The 22,385-nt window shown below is 41.6% G+C and overlaps 1 protein-coding gene across 1 annotated transcript in view; it reads left to right on the top strand.

Moving 5' to 3' along the window:
• Positions 1-6,666: 6,666 nt before the first annotated feature.
• The window catches only part of gfra4a (GDNF family receptor alpha 4a), a 273,181-nt gene continuing 257,462 nt past the window's right edge, over positions 6,667-22,385 (top strand). The window contains exon 1 of the mRNA XM_060924683.1: positions 6,667-6,961. Coding sequence (XP_060780666.1) covers positions 6,904-6,961 — 58 coding nt within the window. The 5' untranslated portion in view covers positions 6,667-6,903. The remainder of the gene's footprint in view (positions 6,962-22,385) is intronic.

The raw sequence follows: 22,385 nt of genomic DNA, 5'->3' as shown, positions 1-22,385 counted from the left end.
CATTTTGCATAATTGTCCACCAGTCTCTGGCATCAGCTTGCTGAAGTTTTTGACTATTCTTCCATCCAAAATTTCTTCAGCTGCAAGATATTTAGGGGTTTTCTTGTATGTACTGTCCTTTTCAAATCTCCCCACAACATTTCAATGGTGTTCAAGTCTGAGCATTGGCTAGGTTGTTCCATAACCCTCCATTTCTTCTTTTTGAGCCATTGCTCGGTGGACTTGCTAGTGTGCTTAGGATCATTATCTTCTTGAAAGGTCCACCTCCAGTTCAACTTCAACTTTTGAACAGATGGCCTCACCGGGGCAGAGCTAAAGGGGGGGGTGGGCAGGGCCATTGCTCCTGGGCCTTGGGCCCTCCCCCTAGCCATACAGGGCTTTGACATTCAGGCCCGCCCAATAAACGTGCCTTACGCGATTTCATTGGAAATTCCTTGAAACCTACAAGTTTTCACGTGATTACAGACTAGCTGACCTATATATCTCTCATTTTTTCTACACATTATTATCATGGTTTAAAAAAATAAAATAAAAAAACCCTGTGAAATCAGGATAGTTGAGGCTTTTCTTGGATTCGAGATAACTGTGAACGCATCCATTTCTGAACTGGAGGGCCGAATTATTAGCTGCATTGAAGGGAATGGCTTAGATCTGTCCAGATGCTGTGGACAGGGTTATGACAGCGCAGAAAACATGAGCGGAATTATTCTAGTGTTCAAGCGAGAATAGCGGAGCGGGAGCCCCTTGCTTTGTACGTGCACTGTGCGGCTTGTTGTCTGAATTTGGTACTGAATGATTCTGTCAAAACTATCCCAGAGATTAGACAGTTTTATGATGTGGTTGCCAACAGTGTTAAGAGATGGGCATTACTTGGCGACTTATTGAGCCCAGAGAGCAGGGACATAACCTTGAAACGCCTCTGCCCAACCCGCTGGTCCTCCCACTACGATGCGCTTGTTGCGTTAAAGTACAGATATGGAGATGTCATTAAAGCTCTCACTTACAAGCGAGAAAACGAATGAACGAGATGAGGCAGATGCACTTAAAAAAGCCATTACTAAATTTCAGTTCATATTTTTAATCAGCCTTCAGACAAAGATTTTGGAGTGCACTAATGCCATCTCAAAGTTACTGCAGGAGAAGACCATTGATCTCCTCAAAGCGTCTGCATTATTGCAGAATGCTGTACAAACTCTACAGGAGTACAGGGAGCAGTTTGATGAGGCAAAGGCTTCCACTCTGGCATTGGCTGTGAAATGGGGCAGTCAAACGCAATTTGTAGCCACCAGGTTGAAAAAACTGAAGCGCCACTTTGATCACCTTAGCGAAGACAGTCGGCTTTCCGATGCAGAACATTATTTTTGGGTGAATGTGTTCTATGCATGCCTTGATGTAATCATTCAGCAGCTGTCACAAAGGTTTGTCAGTTTAAATCGGACTGCTCATTTGTTTGAGGCTATTCATCCAAATACGCTCCAGCATGCCAAGGACGAGGAGCTATACGAAGTGGCCCATCGACTGTGTGATCACTATAGTCAGGATATTGACTCCAGCTTTCCTGGTCAACTAGTGTCATTTAGGGCTTGTTTCAAGGAGCAGATAGCGAGACACACATCTGTGCTTAGGTGGTGTTTACATTAGACCGTATTCATCTCGTTTTCGTCGCGGATGCACTGTCCGTGCACATTAAAACGCCGGGAAACAACTCCACAGGCGGAACAACTTGAATCCGCCAGGGCCCACGTATTCAACCCAGTTCGTATTAGCCCAGGAGTAATAGGGTTATACCCGGAACAAATTAGTAACAAGCTGAAAATTTCAGAATATGTTCAGAATACCTTTAGGAATAACATACTAAAAGTCCCCGGAAATCCCCCTTGTGCTCTCTGAGAAATCAAGATGGCATCCAAAATGGCTGCCAAATGGAGATCTGCCCATATCTCAGGCCCAAAACAAAATATTAATGCAATTAAAAGGTCAGAATATATGTTTTGTAGGGTAGGAGAGTAAATTCCAACATGTGTGTATTAATTACATTGTGTATTAATATTATATAATAATGTACATATTATTATAACAGTATATTTGTGTATAGTGTGGATCCATTGGTTACTCGTTCACTCCGTATCATCCTATTCTGTTCACAAAACAACAAACACAATTACTAGGGGTTGGAGCACTTATTTTCATTAATATTAATTAAAGTAAATTGGTGGTGTAAAATGAAAAATGGCATGTTAAAAGGTCATGCTGAGTTCAGTCATTTTTAAAAGGTCATGCTGAGTTTAGTCATTTTTTGTCCGAACACACTGGCATTGCTAGTAGTAAAGACCGGCGCTAGAAACTCAAAGATTAATTTTTTTCCACCCTTAAACAAGCTTGAATAAATTCCCTACTTCATTGATGGTACAACAAAGGTCCAAGCATTACAACTGAGGCACTGAGAAGTGTTTAAGTCTACTCATTGTTTATAAGCAAGAGCTTTTATTGAGGCAGACCTTTTTGTCATGAAAGTCGCCGGAATGTTGAAGAAGTGTACTGAAACAGCTTGCCATTGTAGTTTTAGAAGACAGAGTTCTCACATTTAATTTCCCTTTAATATTTTATCAAAGCTAAAAAGATGCACTAAATATTAAAGAAATTGATGTCTAATTGTTGTCTTACATTATGTTCATGTATGTAGGTAGCCTACTAAGCTAATCTGTCAATCATGTCAACCATCAAATTCCATGTAATTTCCACATTAATGACCTTGTAATCTTGGTTAATTTTAATTTTAACAGTGTGACAATGGTGAATTTGCATTGCTTGTATGAGAGAACATATAATTTAACATTTTAATTGCATTTATATTATGTTTTATCCCTGTGATATTGAAAAATCTCCAATTGGTGGCCATTTTGGACGCCATCTTGAATTTCTCAGAGAGCACAAGGTGGATTCCCGGGGACTTTTAGTATGTTATTCCTAAGGGTATTCTGAACATATTCTGAAAAATTCAGCTTGTTACTAATTTGTTCCGGGTTGGACTCAATTTTGAGCTAATGCTCTTGGGCTATATCTGATCCGGTGCTGTGTAAACATTGAGGAACGAGGAAACGCAGTGCTGAGCTCTAGCTGACGTCGTCATTGGACAATGTCACTGTGACATCCACCTTCCTGATTCGCTGGCGTTGGGATCACACACACAGCGGCTCAGTCCCGAATCACTGCTTGTGCGCTTCACTCGCGCGCTCTGTGAGCTGCGCAGGGCCGGAGTGCACACCCTCCAGAGGGCACTCGCTGTTCAGGGCGGAGTGATTTGGAGCGCAGGAGGAAGCACTGAGCCGCACTGAGGTTTATTTACACATTTCAACTTATTTACCTCCTTCAGGCGCTTAAACTCAGTGAGAACATGAACATCACAGCCAGGTGTGTTTATCTGCTGGAGAAGGTGTTCGCTTGCCATCCTTCCACTTGCAAGTGGTGAGTGACTTGCGCATGCCCGATATGCACTGGGATCATGTGACGTGCCGTCTAATTAGTCATGTGATTAGCGTATCCGTGTATTGGCGTTGCTGTGTGCATGCGAATCGTGTATTGGCATTGCTGTGTGCACGTGAATCGTTTTAAAAACGTTAATCTGATGATCCGCTGATACGGTCTAATGTAAACACCACCTTAGCCTGGCCAGGTTGCTGGTAGTAGATCATCCAGCAGTAACTTCTACATTTAGTGAGGTGTGCATGGCCTTCTTGCTTTTTCTCACTGTCCCCATCTCAGTTATGACAGCAGAGCGCTCTTTCTCCAAATTAAAATTGATAAAAAAATTTTCTCAGGCGCGCAATGGGTCAAGAGATACTCTGTGGATTGGCCATTTTATCAATTGAGAATGAGCGAGCAAGAGCGCTTAACATCCCTCAAATAGTTGACGACTTTGCGGAGCGCAAGGCGCGTCGAATGCCTTTTTAATGACGAACGCAGGTTTCCGTGTTGGCTTTGTAGTTGAAGACGTGCTTACACAATGAGGATGTATCATTCATGATTGCTAGATTTTTTTTTTGTTGTTTAGTGTCTATTTGGAACATAATAAAAAAATGAATGGAAAATACAGGCTATGTAGGCCTGTAAAAAATAAAAATAATAATAATAATAAAAAACTTTGAGCAAGTTCTGTTCTAATATAGCCTGATTATATACTGCAGGCCTTCTGTTTGTTTGCAATTTCGCCATGGCTAGGTCCAAAGGCTACATTCTTAAAAACTGCTTTTTGTTAGATATAGCCTGAGTAGGCTTACTGTATATGCCGCAAGCCTTCTAATTTGTTTGTTTGAAATTTTGCCATGGGGGGGGGCCTGATGGGTGTTTTGCCCCGGGGCCTTGTGTGCAGTTGTTCCGCCACTGGGCCTCACATTATCTTCAAGCACACTTTGATATGACTCACAATTCATAGTTGAATCCATGAATGCAAGCTTCCCTAGTCCCTGAGGCAGCAAAGCAACCCCAAGCCATAATATTTCCACCACCATGATTCACAGCTGGTATGAGGTTCTTCTCCTGAAAAGCCATCTTTGGTCTGCGCCACACATGTACTCTTACTGTGGCTAAATAACTCTACCTTTTAGACATCTGTCCAGAGCATGTTATTCCAAAAAGGCCTGGTCTTTGCCTATATGTTCATTGGCAAACTGTAGTCTTGCGTTACCATTCCTTTTGGACAGCAAAGGCTTTTTTCTGGCACGCCTCCCATTAGGGTCAAATTTGTCCAATCTCTTTCTGGTTGTAGATTGTCCACTTTCACACCAACAGTTCCAAGAGTTACCTGCAGATCCACTGATGAAGTTTTGAGGTTCTTGGAGACTTCTTTTAGTATCAAACCGTCTGCTCTTGGGATGAATTTGCTTGGGTGGTCAGTCCTGGACAAACTGGCAGTTATTTGAAATCTACGCCACTGATTTTCCTTTCAGTGGAATGTTTTATTTCTAACAATTTAGAGATCTTTTTAAATCCCTTGCCAGTTTCATAGGCATCCACAACTACAGTATTTTTCTGAGGTCCTTAGAGAACTCTTTAGATATTGGCATGATGACACCACACATGTCAACAGCAAAGAGAACACCAGACCCTAGATGTCAGGTTTAAATAAGACCGTTTCCACCTGCACCTCCACCTGCAGGAGGTTCTAATCAATGGCATCTAATCTGGAACACCTGATTCTAATTTTATGGACTTGAAAGTGGAATAAATGTAATAGTGTACTTACTTTTTCCAGGGTATACTGACTTTTTTGACTGATTTTTTAAAAATTTAAATTATGAAAATTACTACAAAATGACAATTTTATGTGCCATTTGTCAGAGTATATCACCTTTATCTGTAGGCATTATATCAAAGAGAGCGAAATGTTTCCTTGTTGAGAATATGTTGAGAAAAGTCTAGAATTTCCATGAGACTTAATAGATTATTAGACATGCCTATACAGCGGTTAACACAGACACTGAATGTGTGAGATCAATTGTTCTGAAAGTTTGAATAACCTTAAATCATTTATTATTTTTGTCAGCAATGCTCTCTCTCTTTCTCTCAACAGATGGGCTGTTAGTGTGCCTGTTGCCACGGATATGCAGCTTGTAAGATAGGAGGCTGTGCCAAACCCCTGTCAGCTTGACTTCACTTACTATGTTTCTGTCTCCCCTACCAACTCCTCCCCTTGGTTTCCCCCTGTAGATGACACTGCCATAACTGCAGCACTGACATTATAACATGATTATTAACAAACAGCCCACAACTCAAAACTCAAAGCACTATGGCATATAGGAGCAAGGGCAAGACAGAGAGAAATATTCTCTCTCTCTCTCTCTCGTCACACACACACACACACACACACACACACACACACACACACACACACACACACACACTTATTCATACAAATATCTAACTCCTTGTTTTCATTACACATTCCCGAAAAAAGTGATAAACAGCTCCATGTTTGCTGCATGTGTTTTTGCACTCGTGTTTGTCAAATGCTGCAAATTTCTCCTTTCCTCTTGCAACATTTCGTACCGACACTCAGCAAGCACACAAACATATGTATGTGAGAGTGAGACAGATTAAAGATTTGCCAAATGAAATGGAAATGTCGCTCATGACTTATTTACAGTGAGGAGAGTTGCAGAGCACAGAATTTTCAGGCTCTGGGTTATGAATATTTCTTTTTTATTTGGAGCATCATTTTTTTAATGATCATATGCAAAATAAACGCAGAACACTTTCAACACACAGGAACTTTGTATATCTGAAATAACGTCTGTAATGTTACAAACAAACAGTTGCTACACTGTCTTATTTTTAAAAACAAATGGCATTTCAAGTGAATCAATTTCACCCCTAGCCACTGTGAAATTCAAATCTAGCATTCAAAGCCAGATAGATAGATAGATAGATAGATAGATAGATAGATAGATAGATAGATAGATAGATAGATAGATAGATTTTCTAGTTAACCAGATGTTTTGATCCCTTTTCTCTTCTCTGACACTTTCTCTGCGCGAGCGCGCGCGCGCGCACACACACACACACACACACACCGCAATGCCAATCGCGCTTCAGGATACAACCGACACACTCCGAGCTCTGCGCATTATGACCTGTGTGTCTGTATGTTTCTGAAACAAACTGATTTTGTGAAATCGTGTGAGAGCCAGTGGGGCTGCACCGCTCCACATTTTTGCGCAACTATTTCCATCCATCCAGCGCGCAGCTAGCTGAAGAAAACCATGATCCCAGATTGTTTCTGTATCAGGCGTGCGCTTTGGGTCGCTGCTCGCTCCGGACTGTTAAAGCGCCGCTGAAAGCCGCTGCACTCTGTTTGTATAACTTTGATTGCGGTGGTGAAGTCTAAAACTGTCTTTTATCGGACTCATGGCTCTGTGGAGAATGGACCTGATCACACTCTGTTTGCTCCAGCTGTCTATAATAGGTGAGTTTTCTTTATTCTCTGATGGTGGGGTTTCTGCATAACGCCCGCAAACAAGCTGAGCTGCAGCCGATGCGGATTTTGCGGAGAACGATTGATGTACGAGCCATGCTTTTATTGTAGCCATGCTCCGCGCTTTTAGCCTTCTGACTTGCTTTTCTTTCCCTATATAGCAATGTCACGATATCATCGGAGTTGAGAAAGTTAAGTCAATAACCTTGTGTGCGCTTGCTCTTTAAGCGCAACTGTGGCGCGTGTACAGCGCAAAAGACAAACCGGCCGACACGCTATTGTGATTATGTTTGTGTGTTATAATTACCTGCCGTGATGTTTAATAGCCTCGATCACGGCACATTACCCCCGTCATTAAACGGCAATGGCGCTGAAAGGCTGCGCGGTGTCACACTGAGGAAAGCAGAGAGCAATGAGGACCCCTGCACAAATCAGTTTTATACATGATCTTAAAGTTCATGTCCATCTCTCCAAGGACTTCTCATGTAGAGTGTCCGTCCCAAATACCAACAAAAACGTCATTCGTCCTAAATCTTAATGCAGGGCTAACAGTGAACGAATTCTGATCTGAAGCGCACAAACCATTAGTCCTGTCCCTATATCTGTAATTCTGCCTCAACCGAGCCTACTAACACAAGTTGACCTATTTAGACCAAGCTGGAAAATGGTATGAATCATGCAACATGGAAAAATCTGAAGGTTTTTGTTAACCTATAATTCAGGTTAATAAAAAATGGAATGCAGCTATTTTGGTCTATCTCCTAAGATTCTAAGAAGCCTAAAAGTCTGAAAGATGGCATCAGATATTTCAGTCATATATTACTTTAGTGGATGGAAAAATCCTGCTTTGAAAGAGTACATTACATTTTCAGTGAAGTTAATCAAACCTCGAACACCAGTAAAACTCATTTACTCCAAACCACAACAAGATAATTTATTTTCAAACATGAATGGGAAGCATAGTGGTGCAGTGCTTAGTACCGTCGCCTCACAGCAAGCGGGTTCTGGGTTCGAACTTGCCAGTCAGCCAGGGCCTTTCTGTGTGGAGTTTGCATGTTCTTTCTATGCCTGCATGGGTTTCCGTGTACAGTCCAAAGATGTGCAGATTAGGTCAACTGGCTACTCTACATTGTCCATAGGTGTGAATGTCTTTTTGTCTCTGTGTAAGCTCTCCAGGGTGTATGACACCCCTTGTCCAAAGTCAGCTAGAATTGGCTCCAACTTTCCCCGTGACCCTCAGCAGGATAAGCGGTATAAACAATGGATGAATGGGCATGAAGTGTATTTTAACAGTGGCAAAAATAATCTTGCAGTGAGAACACTAGTCCTAAGAAAAATGAGAAACTTGCTGCATCACTCCAAATGCAAAATGGAGTTGCAATAACAGGGTTATGTAAGTGTCCTCATCATTAAAACAGTTGTGTGTATGCACACTGCCTCCTTCACACAGTGTTCAAGGTGGCATATGAGATGACATAAAACAGCTATTCGACTGCCACAATATCTGTAGCATTATCTGTAGCACAATATCTGTCTTTATTTGCTCTACTGTATGTACACAGCTTTCACAGTTGCCTTGCCTGTGCATCATTTCCTGTATTTCCCCATGTACATTGGAAAGTTTCATTAGTGTTTATTCTAATCTGCATTCTTAACACATGAAGGTGTCAAAGCCCACTTTGAAACACTTGTACCACTTCAGCAGATGTGGGTGAAATGTTTTGCTCCAAAATAGAGCAGCTCCTCAGGGGATGGGCTGTAGACTGCAGCAGTGAGAACCTGGAGCCCAAAACCTGTTAGACCACCCAGGCACGTCTTGTCTAATCCGTGGTGTACACATACTTTATTTCATATCACACACACACGCACACACACACACACAAACACACACACACAAACTTCACATTTGGCCCTTTTCCACTACCCTTTTTCAGCTCACTTCAGCCCGCTTCAGCTCACTTCAGCCCGACACGGCTCGCGTTTCGACTACCAAAAAACAGCACGACTCGGCTCGCTTCAGCCCTGCTTAGCCCCTAAAACTCGCACCGTTTTGGAGTGGGGCTGAAGCGAGCCGAAGCAAGCCGAGTGAGGCTGGGGGCGTGAGCAGACACTCCCCTGTGCACTGATTGGTGAGAAGGAGTGTCCTCACATGCCCACACACGCCCCGCGAGCACGCTGGGATCTGTAAACACCGTAAACCCGGAAGAAGAATAATTACGAATTACGAGAATTTCTGAAGCCTTATGCGCCTCGCCTCATCTATACGCTCTTGCCAGTATCTGTTGGCGTTGTCGGTGACAACAAGCCACAGAACCAAGACCAGCAACACTAACGACTCCATGTCCATGTTTATTGTTTACTATTCGGGTTGTGAGACTACCGCTTAAAAGCTCACTGATGTCACTGTTTGCGCTGCTTAACGACATCACGTGACATCCACCCACTTTCGCTAACTCCACCCAATGTGTCCACCCACTTCCAGCCAGCACGGTTCAGCGCGGTTGTAGTCGAAATGCAACTCCAACAGCCCCGCTCAGCTCGACTCAGCACGGCACGGCTCAGCCCGACTCAGCCGCGTTTGTAGTGGAAAAGCGGCAATTGAGATACTCTCGTAGCTTGACACACATAGTACATACACACCCGTACAAACAAGCATATTCCCAAACATGTCCCACTAATGCCACTCAGACATCTCATGGATTCAATTCTGCTTGTAAACGCATGTGAAACCAGGGGATGAGTTTCTATATTAATAAGTTAATTATTAGAAACTGATTGATTAAAAAACTGGAATACCCCCCCCCCCCCCCCCCCACTAATTCAGGAAAATCACTGGTTACTTTAGTGTCAAAGATTGGCTTAAAGCAGTACCTTCAAAGCCAGTAAAGTTGCCATTTAGTTTTAATTCATATTAACTTTAGATAAAGTGTACTAAACAACTACTTACATTTTCAGGTATTTAGAAGCACTTCTAATATTTTATCAAAATACCTTAAAACAATAAGCCTCTTGTGTTAATTGAGCTTTTCCTGTATTGGTGACAAATGACAAAGAGTGGATTTTCTTGAAATATGTGCATACAATGCTAAATCTTGAATTGCTTCAGCTGTGTGATTTGAGATTTGGCAGTGTTTTTGATTGTTGTTTGATTGATCACTAATGATGATAATACTCTTGATACTGAAGTGCTTGATTAAGTGACATCTGTCTTTAGCTTGCCTTATCCTCAGCTGCCCTTTGCAGATACCACTTTTAGGATGGCAGCCTAACTTCAAGGGGTATGAACTTATATTTGCAATACAATAATTTAATGAGTGTATACTTATTTTGAAATTTGTAAATAAATAAAAAATAAATTTTGATTATGAAGAGAACTATGTCTAAACTTTTTTTATTGACTGTGTTACAATATACTATATGTATATAACTTTTTAGCTGATACTCAACTAGTATAAATGTGTTCCAACACTGAATTCGTAAAAATTAATTTCTGATTATGACCGGGGTGGAAAATACTTTAGTAATTATACTTTGGCCCTGTTCACGCATAGCATTAACATAACTAGAGCTATCTGTCTGCGTGTCTGAAGATCAATTAGCCACAAGACTGCTGTATGGAACTTGATGATGAGTGTTCCTGGTCCTACCTTTAGTAAAATGTTTCAATATGCTGAAGTAAACAAAGACTTGTATAAAATGGCAAGTTTTGCTCATGTAAATTGGCTATATTTATCTAAGTTATTAATGGTAAATAATGGTTATTTACATAATATTTTACTTCTGATTAATTCATTCTCAAAGTGTGTAGCATTAGTCATGCACATAACTGTCAGGGTGCAGGTACTTATGGAGAGCAGGGTCTCTGAGGCGTTGACCTGTACAACAAAAGGTTTAGTAGGGTCTGGATGCTGAAGGATGGGCACTGTTGTGAAGGTGGTCTTGAACTGGTTGAAAGCTTCCTCAACTGCTGGGTTCCACTGGAGGCGTCGCGGCCCCTTCTTTAGCAGGGTCATGAGCAGAGCAGCAATTGTACTGAACCCATGGATGAAGTGGTGATAAAAATTTACAAACCCCAGGAAGAGTTGTAGTTCTTTCACAGTAGTGGGAATTGGCCAACATGTGACCACCAAGACCTTGCGCTAGCCCATGCTTACACCTTCTGTGCTGATGATCTACCCAAGGAAAGATAGCTGGTGAACATGAAACTTGCAATTCTCTGCTTTAAGATACAAGTGGTTCTAGTTGGGCGAGTACTGACCTTACATGTTCGTGATACAAATTTTCATCGGGGGAGTAGATGAGTTTGTCATCTGTGTAAGCTATTACAAACCTCCCCAGCATGTCTCTGAGTACATCATTTAAGTCACTGGAAGAGACTTGGCGTGCAAGAAATCCCATAATGCATGACCAAATATTCAAAGTGCCCAGGTACAGTACTAAATGCAGTCTTCCACTCATCACCTTCTTGAATCCTGACTAGGTTGTAGATGCTTCAGAGATCCAGATTTGAGATCTTAGCTGATCTGAGCTGTTCCAAAGCCGATGGCACCAAGGGAAGTGGATAGGGATATTTGACTGTGATTTGGTTCAAGCCTTGAAATCTATGCAGGGACAAAGACCTCCTCCTTTCTTCTCCAAAAAAAAGAAGCTGGCTGAAGCTGGAGATGTCAATGGCCTAATGTACCCTTGTTGCAAAGCCTCCTGTGCATACTTTTCCATGGCAGCTTGTTCAGTGATGGACAAGGGGTATATGCGGTTGTGAGGAGGAGTAGTACCTGGGAGGAGGTCAATGGTACAGTCATAGGTTCGGTGAGGAGGCAAGCCACTAGCCTTACCCTTACTAAAAACTTCCTTGAGGTCCAGGTAACGTGAAGGAACATTGTCTAAGGAGTCAGGCAGTGGACTCTCCACCGAGATGGACAATATTGAGATTTGTGGGAGTTTTAGGCAGTTCTTGAAGCAAGACGGGAACCACTGAAGAATTTCTCTATGTTGCCATGAGATGAGACGGTCGTGAAGCTGGAGCCATGGAAACCCCAAGACAAGATCATGATGGGCTGTGTGACTGACCAACAAAGAAATGTGTTCAGCATGAAGTGTTCCCACCTGGATTTCGAGGGGTGACATGTGTAGGTGCAATAGGCTTATCAAATCAGTCTCATGTAAAAAAGGATCAGTCTCATAAATTCATTAATCATTAATTCAAGTGTCTAATAGTTTATAGCTAAACTATTAAAATCAATGAAATAACTTAGTGATGTTGCTATAGTTTTAGTGAGTATTGCACCTCTAATGTAATACATTTACTCTAGATCTACAGTATAACAGTCATATAACAACCCAATGGGCGAAGGCAATTAGAATACTTGTTTGGCAGAGGTTGGCACTCAGTGAATGTTGTAGCAATAGACAGGACACAGTTTATTACAAAGATACAATTTATTGAAATAGCTGACACGAATTAGCAAACTAATACTGATCAGATATAGCAACAATAGCAGCCAAGGAATAATTCAATATAAATGGTGATACAATGTATACAGGTAATAATCAGTAGTGTATAAAGCAATAGTCAGTAGTAAGTGGAATAATTACCAGTAGTAAACAAAGTAAGAAATCAGCAGTGAATATGATGATAACTAAGGCACTAATGGTGATCAGAAGTAATAAGCTATATGCAAGTGTTCAGTGTAGGGGTGAGTGAATGTTAAAATGTGAGAGGGAAATCACGTGTTTATGTGTGTCTGTGTGAGAGTGTGTGTGTGTGTGGGTGGGTGGGTGTAGGCATGTGCGTGCGTGTGCACAGCTGTGCACTAACGAGATGAGGAGGAGCTAGGGAGCGAGGTGTGCGCAGGCGCATGACAAGGGGGAGTTGAGTGAGGAAGCAAGGTGGCACGCGCAGCAAGATAGGTGTGGTATGTGAATGTAATGCGCGAGCCTTTGTGCTAGGCTCCACCTAAAAGGGGATGGGCAACAAGGAGAGTGCACAAGGGAGAGACAAAGGGTCTGTAGCTTAAAACTAGTCCCAGCTACTGTAGGTCTTAAACCCCAAACTTCTACTCAACCCTTAGCTACTCCTGAAATCCCAATGTTGAGGGGTGTAGTGTGATGGAGGGAGTTAAAAAGAGAAAGAGAGAGAGAGAGAGAATGCATGCACGATCTAACTAAATACAGATAGTAAACAAAGCAAATCAAACAACACGCGGTCTAAGACCAACTTTCATGTGAATCAAAATGCATACATTTAAACCATGAATGAATTCAAATAAACAACACTCTTCACATTAACTAGCCACAACTAAGACTAACAATTGCCCAGATGCCAGCCTTACTTGAGATCGCTCTTGCTTGGCAACTGAAAGTGCGCCGTCTGTTATCCGAAGACAGCATGAAGCGTAGGCCCAGGGAGAAAACAGTTCTGTTCCTTTTGCTTTACAGCCCATCAGCTGAAGATCTTCGGTGTTCCGTCGGTTGTCCGATGATCTGGAAGGAATCTTGTTTGTAGTTCGTCAACATTGCGAAAGGGAAAAGGGATCCGGTCACCTTAAATACTGCGTGAGCTGCAGTAACTAACCGGTTCAGTTATTATTGCAACTATGCGAAGATCAAATACATTGAACTTTGGCTAAAGGTCCGGTATCAATAGCTCGTTCTTTGTCCTTTGTTCTTCTGTAGCACAGATGTAATGACGTCTCTTTCACGTGTGGAGATCCACCGCCAGAGAGAAGGAATATCGATTCCACCACAGGTTTAAAGCACAATTGTGACGTCACTGTATTTGGCATCCGGTATCATCTCTGGATCCAATACCATTACAGGGAGTCAGAAGGATGGGCGGAGATAGAACATGGCATCGAGTGCAGGGATTTTTGTGTTCAATGCTGTACAGTGGAAGGGAGAAGATGGTTCATAAAGTGAAGCAGGGAATTGGTTACTATGGCTACGGCATGGCAGCCCCCCCTACACATGTGTGTGGTCATGAGCCTGTCACCAATGGGACCCCCATCAATGGCCTTAAGGTTTATTGGTCATTGGAGTTATTCCATGGGTAAGTTGTATTTCTGGACGATCATGCTACTGATGAAGTTCACCTCTGCCCCTGAGTCAGTGAAGACAGAGAGAACATGGGTCGAGTCTGGCAGCTTTAACAGTGCAGGCATCTTTAGAGAATGTGATATGTGAACTGTTTCATGACTCACTGGGCTGGTTTGACTGGTTTCTTGATGGACATGACTCTCCTTCTTAGGGTTTGGTGGGCAAACTGGGACTCATCACAGTAGAAACATAATCCCTTACAGTGCCTCCTATCCCTCTCTGAACATTGTAGGTGAGCATGAGAGACTTCCATGGGAGTCAGGGATGCCAGAGTAGTAGGAAGGGCTGGAAGAGACTGTAACGTGGGTCAGTTTCTCAGAAGGTGGTCTAGGCGAATAGCCAGCTCAATGAGGAAGTCTAGAGTGAGATGTTCGTCATGGCATGCCAGCTCAGTGAGTAGTTCAGGGCGTAGTCCTTGACAAAAGGTGGCCTTAAGAGCGGGCTCATTCCAACCACTACCGGTGGCTAGCGTGTGAAATTCCAAAGCATACTCAGCCACTCTTCTATCTCCCTGTCTGATGGTTAGCTGGCTCTCGCTGACCTTGACACCTTCAGGTTGGTGATCAAAAACTCGCTTGAACAGTTCAATAAATCTATTGTATAAGATGGTGTGTTCACCCCCACGCTCCCAAACAGCTTTAGCCCACTGTAAAGCCTTGCCTGTGAGAAGATTGAGAAATTGGGAGATCTTCTATTCCTCTGTGGCTCCTGTGAGAGTGGTGAAATATAGGGAGCATTGTAGAAGAAACCCCTTACAGTCAGAAACTTCCCCTGAATATGTTTCGGGACGCAGAACCATTTGGGCTGCACCAGCAGAGGATGAGGGGCATGTTGAAACAACAGCAGTGAGTTGTGACATTCTGGTGTTAAGATCGCTTATCATTTGCTGATACTCTCCTAACAGTTGCCCCTGAGTGTTGAGCGCAGTTTTCTTTGCTTCCTCTGCTGCATCCATTGCTGGCAAAGTATCTTGTCGGGATGCAGGCACTTATGGATGCAAGCGTAGGGGAGAGCGGGTGCGTTGCAAACTGTCAACAAATCTAAATCAGTAAGCTGAAGATGTAGCCAGGGATGGGCATGGGTCAGTTGATCAACTAATGGGATGTCAAAGGGCAGGCAAGGAAACGGAGTCGGGAAATAAACGTAAACTGAGTCAAAACACGAGTAGTCAGGCAGGAAGTCCCACTGGCTTGGTATGATAAGGTATGTAGACACAGAACAATACTTCGCAACAGGTGTTTGTGACTGCTGAGCTTATATAGGGAAGTGATTACTGACAAATAGAAGACAGGTGCACTTGTTAGTACTCCGGAGATGAGGGGCGTTGTGGTGCTTGGGTGATGTTGTCTGGAGCGGCCATGTTTGGAGTCTGCTCCGAACTCCGGTTTTCAGCACTGTTACTGACAATAACCAGCAATCGTACAGAGATTGAATGGTGTTTTCAAGCAAAATGGTGTAATTTAGTTAACTTCATCAGTGAAAAATATTTGTTTAAAAATTTTAAAATATATATTTAAAAATAGAAACATATTTGGGCGGCATGGTGGTGTAGTGGTTAGCGCTGTCACCTCACAGCAAGAAGGTCCGGGTTCGAGCCCCGTGGCCGGCGAGGGCCTTTCTGTGCGGAGTTTGCATGTTCTCCCCGTGTCCGCGTGGGTTTCCTCCAGGTGCTCCGGTTTCCCCCACAGTCCAAAGACATGCAGGTTAGGTTAACTGGTGACTCTAAATTGACCGTAGGTGTGAATGTGAGTGTGAATGGTTGTCTGTGTCTATGTGTCAGCCCTGTGATGACCTGGCGACTTGTCCAGGGTGTACCCCGCCTTTCGCCCGTAGTCAGCTGGGATAGGCTGCAGCTTGCCTGCGACCCTGTAGAACAGGATAAAGCGGCTAGAGATGATGAGATGAGATGAGAAACATATTTGCTTTCATTTGAGTGCATTTTTGGATGAATACTTCTACTTTTAACTGAGTAAGATCTTTGACACATTATCTATGCTTTCACCTACGTATAATTCTCAGTAATTTTTCCAACCCTGATTATGACACCATGTCAGTCATTGCAGTGCATTCAGTGAAGCAACAGGATGCTGTATAGTTTCTTTTTATTACATGATAATAGGCCAGGCCTAACATTTTCAGCAAGTCAAACATACTCTAGTACCAAATATACTCTTGTACAGCTTGTGCTGTATGTAGTCATGATGTAATTCCTATCATAATTCCTAGAATTCTAGCAAAATATGTTAATTACTTCTGCTATTCACTAATGGTCACTTAGCATTGTAAATTTTTAGGTGTGGAATTATTTTGTTAGCCATACAATTACCAACCTTGAATATGTTGTGGATTACACTATACTGTACTGTGAGTTTGAGATTGCTGGAATATGAATTCTGGTGCAGCAGCAACATGTTTAATGAAGACAATGTCTTTCCTCCCCCTCCTCTATTCTGCCCACTCTAGTCCAACTGCTAATTAACCTCTGATTTCTTATATAATTGACTAAACTCTCTGCTTGAGTTGCATGTGTGTTTTATGTGTAAATTTAAATTGGTGTATTTTACAAGGGGAAAAAAATCATGTTTTATATTTTAAGTATATTTATATGTATTTTAATTTGCATACTAGTACTATATATATTCACTATACATTCACTTATTTAGTTATTTACTAAAATTCATAATACTCATATTTCTATATTAGGCAATAAATTGTTGTGGAAGCATGTTGCACATGCTTGTTTATCGTCTAAAAATGCAGTCCATACATAAATAACGTGGTTGAATAGAATCATATGTAAACCTCCAAAATAAAAATGATCCAATAAATCATTTTTGGAGTACAATGGGGAAAAAATCAGAAAACACAGAATACTGTTATGCATAAATGTCTCTCTCTCTCTCTCTCTCTCTCTCTAGCCGCTTTATCCTTCTACAGGGTCGCAGGCAAGCTGGAGCCTATCCCAGCTGACTACGGGCGAAATGCATAAATGTTTAAAAGATAATTCATTAAACTAGCATTTAATATGATATTTATCTTTTTATCATAGTCATGTTTACATCTATCAGTGGTTCATCATGACAATCCTCACTATGAATTACACAATTATATCATAGTCATACCCACCATGATCAATATAAATCTCCATGAAGTTTGTACCCCATCTGATGAGAACATGAACATAAAAGTATTTTGATTCATTTGTGCATTGTGTGCATGCAAAATAAAAAATTGTGCTCAAACAGTTTGAGAAATTAACTGTTAAAAGTGTTAATGATGTCACTAAGCATCCCATTAATGCCCAAATGACTGCAAAAATGTCTGATTCATTTGTTCATTGTTTGTTCATCATTTGTGAATGCAAAATATGTTTAACCCTAACCCTAACCTTTTTTTTATTTAACAAATTTTTATTTTATGTACACAAATATGCACAAATGATGCACAAAGAAAGAAGACATGCTTGGAGTCATTTGGGTATTATTGGGGTGCTGGGTGATGTCACATCATTAAAACATCCATTGATGTATTATCTATCCGTCAGGGTCGTGGGGGAAGCTGCCTCCCAGCTGATTTCGGGCGAGAGGCAGGGTACACCCTGGGCAGGTCACCAGTCCATCACAGAGAGACAGACAGCTATTCACACTCACATTCATATCTATGGGCAATTTAGAGTTGCCTGTTGACATAATCTGCATGTTTTTGGATTATGGGAGGAAACCGGAGCATCTGGTGGAAACCCACGCAAGCACAGGGAGAACATGTAAACTCCACATGTGCCCCTTTTCCACCAAAGCAGTTCCAGGGCTGGTTCGGAGCCAGTGCTTAGTTTGGAACCGGGTTTTCTGTTTCCACTGACAAAGAACTGGCTCTGGGGACAGAAAAATCGGTTCCAGGCTAGCACCAACTCTCTGCTGGGCCAGAGGAAAGAACCGCTTACGTCAGCGGGGGGGCGGAGTTGTTAAGACCAACAACAATAACAAGACCGTGAAAGGTCGCCATTTTTAAGCGACGAGAAGCAGCAGCTGTACAAACGCAAAGTCATCCATTATTATTGTTGTTGTTGTTGCTGTTGTTGCTGCTGCTTCTTCCGTGTTGTTTTTGCTTCGATATTCGCGCCAAGGTTTATGCAAACGTAGCGACGTAACTGACGTATACAGCGACGTAACTGACGTATACAGCGACGTAACTGACGTATACAATGACGTAATGACGTGGCTTCCCTTAGCACCGCGAGCTATGGAAAGGCAAACTGGTTCTCAGCTGGCTCGCAAGTTGAACGAGTTGTGAACCAGCACCAGCATTGGCCCCGAACCAGCCCTGGAACTGATTTGGTGGAAAAGGGGTAACAGAAAAGCCCCAGTCAGCCACGAGGTTTGAACACACAACTGCACCACTACGACACCTGTCATTAAAACATTTAATGGTTAATTTCTCTAAAACTGTTTGAGCACAGTGCACAAACAAATTGAAATACTTTTAGTCATTTTCTCATCACATGGAGTGCCAAATTCACACAGCTTCAATATAATACCATTCACACCTCTATCTTTAGCAATATAGTTCAGTTGTAAGTTATAGTTTATAGAACAGTGTGGCATGCTGGCACAGTGGGATTGCTGCCTCACAGCTCTAGGATCCCTGGATTGATCCTGTACTGTGTTGCGTTTCACATGTTGTCCTTATGTTCACATGTAGGTTTCCTCTGGGTTCTCCCACCTGGATAAAAACATGCCTGGTCTAAGAGTGGCTAATCTAAATTGCCTAGGTGTGAAAAAGTGTGCATATGTATAGTGCTCTGTGATGGAATGACATCCCATTCAGGATATACTATGCCCATTGATGTTGTGATAGGCTCTGGACAGACTCCTCAGAATATTCTTAACAAAATTGTGATTTGTGACTGGTCCAAAACTGTTATTTTTAAATGATTTTAAAGGTTTCACTCCTATACGATAAATTTATAACACTTAACACAAATCAAATTGTAGGAAATCTTGGAAAGGTTAGCAATAGAAGTAGGGATTGCAAGTCAACTAATTATTGAAAGTGGTGTCCAGAATTATCAGTACCCTTTAAGAGAATAATACTATATATACTACATATAGGATATGTATTATACACTGTGGTTCAATAATTTTACCTAGCAATTGGAGAAACCACTTACCTGTCCTTGAATAAAAATATTCTCACAATTTCTTTTTGAAAGAATGGTATTTTCCCTCACAAACAAATGTGACAAAATAATTGAGACTTCTAAAAATAATTTACCATAAATGGAAACAAATGGTAAAATCTGTTATTGTTTAACTTTTCTTAGTCTACAGTCTACCTGTGAGCATTTCCTATTTTTCTGGAGCATAAATATGAGGTTAGACATATGTAAAATGCCTCTATCATCCATTACCTTGGTGAACTTGAGGATATTTTAACACAAAAGAGAGAGATGATTGTTCATCTGGTAAGGAATAAAAACAAGAGATGCATTTCTGCAAGAAAATACGAGTGTGATTGCTCCACAGTGCAAAAGAAAAAAAAAAGAGAAGTATGACTCATTATGGATGGATGCACTGTATGTGCTGGGTGAGTTGTTCTGAACTATGAAATGAAGTTTGGTGGCTCTGTGAAGGAGTGTGACCAAACGTCCTGCCTTTGATTCCAAAACTCCATTAACCGCTATGGGGCCAAAAGTACTCCATTCATTTCAGTGGGAAGGAAAAAAAATTATATAAAAAAGAGGGAACAAGCGTGTCTTTCCAAAAGCTGTATACAACCACACTATTTGGGCACAGGCCGGACAAGTTGAAGTTGGTTTGGGGTCGATATCTCAAAAACTGCAGGAGAAGAAGTGGGAAAGAATAGTGGTCTGTCTGATGGATAACAATCACATGAACAAAAACTAAAGAATACAGTAACAATAGTATTGCACATTACGCAGTACTAATAAAAACTACAGAAGCAGTTAAAATAAGCACAAAGGCAGGGAAATGTTTTTTGTCTTTTTGTTTTTTTAAATCAGATTTATAATAATTTGTTTGGAACAATTGAAAGTTTGACAGGAATCGGGTGCATGATGTGCAGCTCAACCTCCACAATGAGATGGATGGTCAGGGAGGTGAAGAAATACCCAAAGATCACAGTTTCAGAATTCCATGATTTAGTTATTTCTTGGGGTTCTTTTTGGTCAAGTGAAAATGTTTGGTGATTATCAGTGGCCTAAATACAAGGAAATCCTTGCATAACCACTGTTAAATATCAATGTGGATCATTGATGCTTTGAGGTAGTTTTATGGCTAGTGGTCCACATACTATTGTCATATTAATGGCATAGTAAATGCCTCTAAGTAACAGGATGTTTTAGCTCACAAATTGGTTGCCTCTGCTAAGTGCTTACAAGTTGGAAATAGTTTAATGTTACAACAAGATAAGAAACCTAAACGCACACTCAAATCAACACAGAAGTGGTTAAAGGCACACACACAAAAAAAATCAACGTTTTGTAAAGGCCTTGGTTTTGAACCTTGTTGAAAACCTGTTGTCAGAATTGAAGAGAGCATCCAAATGCACAAAGCTAAGTATATAAAAAGCTTGAAATATTCTGCATGGAGGAGTGCTAACAAAGCTCTCTACAAGTGTCATCAACCCAACATTACAGGTAGAGGCTCAGTTCTATTATTCTCTCTTGATATTAGTTTGCCAATAATGTTAAAACCAGTTCCTTGTGTAAAAAATGCACAAACATATGCAGCATGATGGTAAAGCAGGTAGTGATGGTGCCTCACAGGTTACTGGCTGGCATGTTATTCCACATGGGTTTTCTTATGAATGTTTAAGGTACAGTTATCCCAACGCTAACCCTGCACTTATCATCAATAGGATTTCTACATGAACAAGACAAAATGAGGTTAGTTTTAGACAAAATGATTAGGCAAGAGTAAAAAAAAATAAATAGGAGAAATTAAGATTTTAGGTTCACACAAACTGAGAAAAAAATAAAGATTCTGTCGACTGCATACCCTTATAGACTAGGTTCAATGAAAGTGATCGCTGGAGGAGGCGCCAGAGCCATAAATTATGTTAACAGCTCGACATTCTGCTGTCTTTTGTGAAAGCGCAATTATGCTGCCGGAACAATTACGTGGTAAAAGGAACTGCTGCTTCTGTGGTCCATATCCGGCATAGAGACAGTGCAAATGAAAGGCCTGTGAATTGTCTGGGGTGATTTCATCTGTACAGGACAGAAGAACAGGCCTGCCACCTTGCATGTGGTAAGTGTTCTTGTTAGGGACATATGAGCTGCTGGTGCAGAGGGACTGGAGGGGTGGTCTCATGCTGAGCACAGCTCAACCAGTCATGAGAATACAAATGAACAGTGTGAGGTCCCGCAGCTGGGCTCTGTGTGTGCAAGTGTGTAGCAGCCACAGGAATACTGATGAACAATGCAAGGTCTCCCAGCTTCTTGTTTTTTTTTTTTTTTTTCAGTATTGGAGTGTATGCATGTGTGTGCTGAAAATGCCTCCATCTTTTATAATTACAACTCCTAAACAAGGCACACTGTTCAGCATACTTGATGAAACGAACACAAACAGGGGTCTTCCTACTGAAACATCTGGAGTCTAAAGGTATGACAGATTTAGAGATTTAGACTCAGAGTTCAGACTCAGTGCCATCAACCATCACTTACACTCACAAAAATAAACTTTACTTTTCATTGTTGCTGTGGTGGTATCATCAAGGGTATATATTTTGTACCTTTAGTATGTAGCTTTATACCTTAATTACACTGAATGACTGCAGTAATTATCGTGGCATATCTCTACTCTCCACTACTGGCAAAATCCTTGTGAAAGTTATGCAACCTCGCTTAGTCACAAATATTGTAAGCAACATGGTATCTGAGTCTCAGTGTGGCTTCAGGAGCAATCGTGGTACTACCGATATGATATTCTCTGCTCGTCAACTGCAAGAGAAGCGCATCAAGCAAAACATTGGGCTGTATGCTGCTTTTATCGATTTAACAAAGGCCTTCGGTAGTGTACCAAGGGATACTCTGTGGAACATCCTTGCAAAGCAAGGCATACCATCTAAGTTCATAAACGTCTTAAAGCAACTACATACTGGTATGCATGCCCATGTGTGTATCAGTGGGAATTTTTCCGAGTGCTTCTGTGTAACTACTGGTGTTAAACAAGGATGCATAATTGCTCCTATTCTTTTTACGCTGTTTTTTGTGGCAATGTTGGATGAGGCTTTTGCAAACTTGGATGAAGGGATTCTCATTCGTTTTAGAACAGATGGTGGTATCTTCAATGTTAGGTGA

The sequence above is a fragment of the Neoarius graeffei genome, chromosome 7, assembly GCF_027579695.1.
Source record: "Neoarius graeffei isolate fNeoGra1 chromosome 7, fNeoGra1.pri, whole genome shotgun sequence".
Taxonomy (NCBI): Eukaryota; Metazoa; Chordata; class Actinopteri; order Siluriformes; family Ariidae; genus Neoarius; species Neoarius graeffei.
This window is presented reverse-complemented; position numbering and strand designations above follow the sequence as displayed.